The following is a 6,207-nucleotide window of genomic DNA, read 5'->3' on the forward strand; positions in this document are numbered from 1 at the left end:
ATAAAGGAAACAAACAAACAACAAAATACCTGTTGCCAGAAACAAGGATTTGTTTTCCAACCCAAGGTTTAAGTGTGGTAAAACAACTTGGTTTACCTGCCCCACTATATACATAACCTTTTATTTCTGATTTCTGAATAAAACACCCTTGAGTTTGCATAATACAGTGAGCCTAAACTATGGTTTAGAAAACACCGGAGCACCAAAAACCTGAAGGCCAGCTGGCATGTGTGCGCCAGCCACCTCATCTTTGGGTTTCTGCCATGCACAGATCAGCTGGCCGGCATGCATATATGTGCTGGAAACTCAAAAACTAGGTGGCCGGCACACACATGCACACAGGCCAGCTAGTCTTCGGGTTTTTGGAGTTCTGGTAGAGCAGCTTGCGACAGTACACATGCCCACAGAAAGGGCTCTGCATGCCATCTTTGGCATGCATGCCATAGATTCGCCATCATGGGTTACAACCTTTCCAGCAATCCCATGATCATGTGATCAAAATTCAGATACTTGGCAACTGGCTCATACTTATGACTGATGCTATGTCCCAAGGTCATGTGATCACCTTTTGTAACCTTCTGACAAGCATAGTCAACAGGGAAACTACACTTAACAACCAGCTTACTAACTTAACAACTGCAGTGATTTACTTAACAAATGTCACAAGAAAGGCTGTAAAATGGGGATAAACTCACTTAACAAATGTTTCACTTAAGAACAGAAATTTTGGAATCAATTGTGGTGTAAGTCGAGGACTATTTGACTACCTCCAGCAACATTCACTCTTAGATTTTTTTTCAATCTTGTGCAGTTCATAGTTTCACTGATAAAACTTCAATAATGATGAGCATAATTCTGATTATGAATTGGACAGCACAGGAATGCATTTTTAAAATTTATAATATTAAATGGGGACTTGTTAATTTTCATGAACCTTAATTCCTTAAATCATGAAACCATCAATATTTCAATGTTTTATTTAATGCTCTGAGTACCAAAATCTTAAAGGGAATCACAATTTTTTTACTTCCTTGAAAGTATACATCGTTTCTTAGCTCTAAATGTATTTTAGCTTTTAGAGTTCTGCCTTTCCAAAAGTTACTAGATCACTAAAGTTTATACAATATTATTTTATTTGATTAATACATTCTAGATTTGTTAATATTTATAAATATATTCTATCTATAAATTATAAATATAAATTATAAATTACACAAATTCACTTTTTCAACCAACAGAGGTTGCACTCTTTTAGTCAACTGATTGAACCTTTTACAAATGGTTCCTTGCCAGCTTAGAGTTTTTAAAATCTCATTTTCATACAACATATTTAGTTACAGTCACTATCATTTTACATTATTAGCATGCACAAAACATTATCAGTCTGCAGATACTACACTTTCATGTTTCTTTAAAAAACATCCAAGACTGGTCCTTGACAGATTATTTCTATGCTACAGTTGGCTTCACAGTTAATTAAACCAATGAGTATTGTGCACATCCATGAAGTCACCAGGAGCTAAACTTGATTCAAAGGAGAAGTTGCCTTATTGCACCCATTCCCTCTTCCCACCATCATGTCATCATCCAACACTTCAAGTTTGTTAAGACATAATTTCTTATTATGGACTACTTCTTTAGAAAATACATAGGTTTTTTAAAAATAGGTGCACAATGCTGTATTATAGAAATCACAGATCCTAAGCCAAAGCTTTATTAGATCAATCTAACCACCCTCTATCAAAAAATAAATCACATAAAGAAGATACATTACTATTCCACAATTTTTATTATATAATCCTAAAAAAGGTCTTCACTAAAATTTTCTTCTCAAACAATGCACTGCCTTATTTTGTATTCAAAGTTCCAACAGGATCAGAAAACAATACACCAAAGGCAAAGCCATTATTAGCTCTAAGGGATTGGTCAAAATTGCTTATAAGTGCATATAGCTATTGAACACCATAATCGATGCTGCCATATAACAGCAAATCTAGGACACAGCCAAATACTTGACTATTTTTAATTATATGCATCCAATGTAAAGAGATGACCGATCTACAGACTTCAAAATCCTGGGAACCCAACTTTTGCACTGTAAATTGGTAACTAGAGTTTCAGTTTAGAGAAATGAAAAGTGCTCAGACAAGATTATAGAATTTGTTCAAAATGCTTCAAGGAATCACAAAATTGTACACTAAATACCTGGATTCCAGAGTGAAGAAAACAAGAATCCCACTGGGTAGAAATGAATGCCCCAAACTTGCTATTCTGTACCTAAACCATACTGTGGTATGGGAGGTTTTTCTTTAGAAGTCAGGTTTCGTCTTACAGAAGCAGACCTCAAACTCTTGGAATGCTAACTAGGGATAACAGAACTGTAAAACAACACATCTGAGAAGTAAAAGATTGAAAGAGGATCTCAGTGTAAGAACCCAGCAATCTGTCTCTTTTAAGCCCTTCAACATACAGCTTACATTCATCAGAAGCAAAACAAAGCTGGAAAAAGTAAAGCATTGGAAACAAGATTAAGACGTTGTCTACATAAATAGCCCTCTGCACCCACAGCTGATTTGGGACATCATTAATGTACTACTCACAAGAAGTACCATGGCAGGAAAGGAAAGTTTCAACAACAGTTGCAAGGGAAATCCTTTCTTCAGGTATAAAATCCAAAATGAGTGGGGTTTATTTTTCAAATGTCAGGCTCACCTGATTCATCATACCAGGCAGTCACAAGTCAAGAAAACTATTCTCCATATTATTATTTAAAGATCACTTGTTTATGTATTCATTATAATACAATGTTCTTAACCATTGGTACCTGAATCTTGACATGTTTCTCTAAGTAGGACTAAGGCTGTGATATTATATAAACTTATTTGTGAGCAAATGTAATTGAATTCAGTAGACTTTATTTTATAAATATAAAGTGGATTATGGTGTTAAATATATTTCACTCATTCTTCATTTTTGAAATAACAAGAAAGCCAACAGTGGCATAATATTTTATTATTCAGCTAGAGATTTAATTTTGTTTGAAAGACTCATAGCTTCCTCCAATTAAAACCTTATTAAGTTGATAAGTTTATAAAGAAAACTGCCTGACATTATTTGCCAGATTATGTATCTAATCAAAATAAACTGCTATTTGAAAATGACTCTAGGTAAGTTAAAATGAAAGAACCAGACTGGCCTAGTAGTTCAGACACCAAGCTAAAAACATGAAAGCATTGAGTTCTTGTCCCACCTTAGCTATGAAAGCCAGCTGGGTGACCTTGGGCCAGTCACTCTCTCTCAGTAAAACTCACACCACAGAGTTATTGTTGTGGGGAAAATAGGAGGACCAAGATGTAATGGATATGTTCTCCATCTGAATTATTTATAAAAAATAATAATGGTGGGGATACAAATAAATAAATAAAACAAAACAGCATATAAATAAAAGCAATCAATATGGTTATTATTAGTATAGCACAAGACAAAAATATTGTTTGCTTTCTTCTGGTGGGTTAAAGACTAATCCAAATATTTATCTAATATTAATAAAGGATCTTGGGGCATCTGCTATTCCTTTGGTTATTAACACTTCGGATGATCCAAGTTTTATTACTAGAACTCTGCCGTGGAGTAGAAATCAATTAACACTCCCTCCCCCCCCCCCCATAACAAAACTTTGAACCTTTCTACACGACCAACGTGCTTGAAGCTTTCTTTACATTGCAGATATTGGGACTAATCCTTTTTCCGTAGCAAAGGATTTTATCATGGGAAAAGGATAGGGAGATCTCTGGGGCTGTTACCTGAGAGGAAACACAGGGGACCCGACAAATCAATGCACAGTTTACATTGTTATGTTACGCCGTTTTCTTCACCAGGCAGGTTTGTATGACATAAAGCTTTCTCTGCAAAGTGTATAGATTTTCGGGGGGGGGGGGCAGAAAAGGGGAAAATAGCTAAGGGGAACAAGAGAATCCACCCCCCCCCCCACCGGCTCTAATCCAGTCTTCCTCCGCCGGAGCAGCTTGATTACAGCGAGCCTGGGAGCGCAGCCCGTTTCACGGGGTGGGGGTGGGGACTCGGGGCTGCCTTCGTGCCCTCTCCGCCAGTGGCCCTATCAGACACGGGTTAATCCGTTCACCTACGTGCCCCCCGGATCCTAACGCAAAGCAGGCCCCGCAGGCCAAGAAGAGAAGACCGAAGCCGCTCGCCGAAGCACAGTCTCCAACTCCAGGCCTGCTGCCCGGGGCAAAGGAGAGGGGGCTGCCGCTGCCGCAACCCGTCAGGCTAGGCCGCAGGGCCTGCCGTTGGTCGTCCCGGCGCACCTTGGTGAAGCGGCGGAGGGTGGGAGAAGAGGAGAGAAGAGAGCTGCCTGCCTGCTTTCCACGGAGAAAGAAGCTCGCCTTCGCGTCCCCCCTCCGGCCTCACTCACCGCTCTCAATCTCGTTGCCCTTCTTGGCGGTGGCGGCGTTCCCCATGGCCGGACCGGGGCGAGCAAGAGAGGTCGGGCTGCGCCGTCCGTCCAAAGGGAAGGGCGGGAATCCCGAGTTGCGTGTCGAGCGGCGCTTCGCTTGGCTTGGCGCGGACCGGCCCCTTCCCTCCCTATCCTTCCCTCCCCTCCCCTCCGCACTTGGCTTTCCCCGCTATCGCCTTCCTCTTCCTCCACTCCGCGCTCCGAGTCTTTGGGGTTGGGGGGGGGGCGGTCTGACCGGCGGCCTGAGGAGCGAGGAGGCGGCAGCGAGAGCGCTTGACTGGTTTGTCCGCTTGCCGCCGTCCCTCCCTCGCTCCCTCCCCAGCTCACACACGACGGAAATGACGGCCCTCCGAAGCGCCTCCTCCTCCAGAGCCGGAGTCCTTACCTCCGTGCCCGACGCCCGCAAAAAACCCTCCGGCACGCCTCGGCCCGAGCTGCTGAAGTGGGGAGGGGGGGGGGAGATGTCCTCAGGAAAGTTTCTGAGGCGTTTGCCTAAACTGCCCGGCGGCAACTGAATAATTCTGGTTGTATTTTGGTTCCTTCCCCGAATGAGGTGGGAAGCAGGTGCCACCGCTTACAGGGAAACCTCTCCGGCTCCTCCGCACATTATGCACCCGATGACAGACCCCGGTTTTGCTCTGACTGGAAATAGTCGCCTCCTACCTATCGGTTCGGTACCTCACGCCGCGGCTACTTTTATTAGGCGCGTTTGAAAATAAAGTAGCGGGTTTACTATTTAGGCTTACTCGTGAATGAGTAACCCAGTGGACTGGGAAGGGCTCTGTTCTGAAGTAATGTGGGGGGTGGGATAAATCTGAATGTAGCGCTAAATATCTCTGCTGAGGAGAAACCGCTCGCTTTCGCCGCTTTGCGACTTCAGAATAAATGAGTTCAGGTTGCCGCCGTCCGTGTACTTATCTTCTGCGTGTGTGGAAATAATTTTCAGGGAAACTTTTACGCCTTGATTTGGGTTGAGTGGCTGCAATCTTGCATCGCTGTCTATACTTGGAAATAGAGACCAAAGGGTGCTTGTTTTTTTTCTCCCCAAGAGGCAACTGGACTTTCTTGTTTTTCCTTTGAAGACGTTTGGTCTTCAGCTCTGACTGGATGATTGGGGAGCTGAAGAAGCTTCTTGGATGAGAAGCGAAAGGTCTTCAAAGAAAAACAAGAAAGTCCAGTTGCCCTTGAAAACCAGCGCCTTTGGGACAACCATGACCTGGATGACTGAGAATCTCCATAGACATTGGAAATAGAGACCTAAACAGAAGGAAGACAATACATGCTGCTCACACATACAATGTGTGAATAAATGTTCAGCCAGCTATATATTTATTAATTTGATTTAAGGTCTGTTTTTTATTCTGTTATTTAAGGTAGTAGATTCCCATCTTTTTTTCCCCACAACAGCCATGTGAGGTGGCCTGGGCCAAGAAAAAGTGAATTTGTATGCTGAAGATGGACTTGAACCTTGGTCTCCCTATACCTGATCAGCGCAGTAGGTCACTGGTGAAATGCATCTTAAGATAAGGACAAATTTGGGAGTCCTATGGAGTTCAGATGGGATTGCTGCCTTTTAGGCTGAAACCCCAATGAGGGCATTTTTACTATCAATGCTACTTTCAGATAGACTCCCTAAATGTGGAAGAGGTTTTCAAGTAATAATTTTCAAATATAAGAAGTGCGTTCCATTCTTTTTGTCTATTCCAACTAAAATGTTCTAATTCTAATAATCA

At 42.1% G+C, this 6,207-nt stretch overlaps 1 protein-coding gene across 1 annotated transcript in view; it reads right to left on the reverse strand.

Moving 5' to 3' along the window:
- The window catches only part of PRKACB (protein kinase cAMP-activated catalytic subunit beta), a 77,361-nt gene extending 72,561 nt beyond the window's left edge, over positions 1 to 4,800 (reverse strand). The window contains exon 1 of the mRNA XM_081946889.1: positions 4,433 to 4,800. Coding sequence (XP_081803015.1) covers positions 4,433 to 4,478 — 46 coding nt within the window. The 5' untranslated portion in view covers positions 4,479 to 4,800. The remainder of the gene's footprint in view (positions 1 to 4,432) is intronic.
- Between the last annotated feature and the right edge of the window lie 1,407 nt (positions 4,801 to 6,207).

The sequence above is a fragment of the Natrix helvetica genome, assembly GCF_964273705.1.
Source record: "Natrix helvetica genome assembly, chromosome: 3".
In the NCBI taxonomy this organism is placed as follows: domain Eukaryota; kingdom Metazoa; phylum Chordata; class Lepidosauria; order Squamata; family Natricidae; genus Natrix; species Natrix helvetica.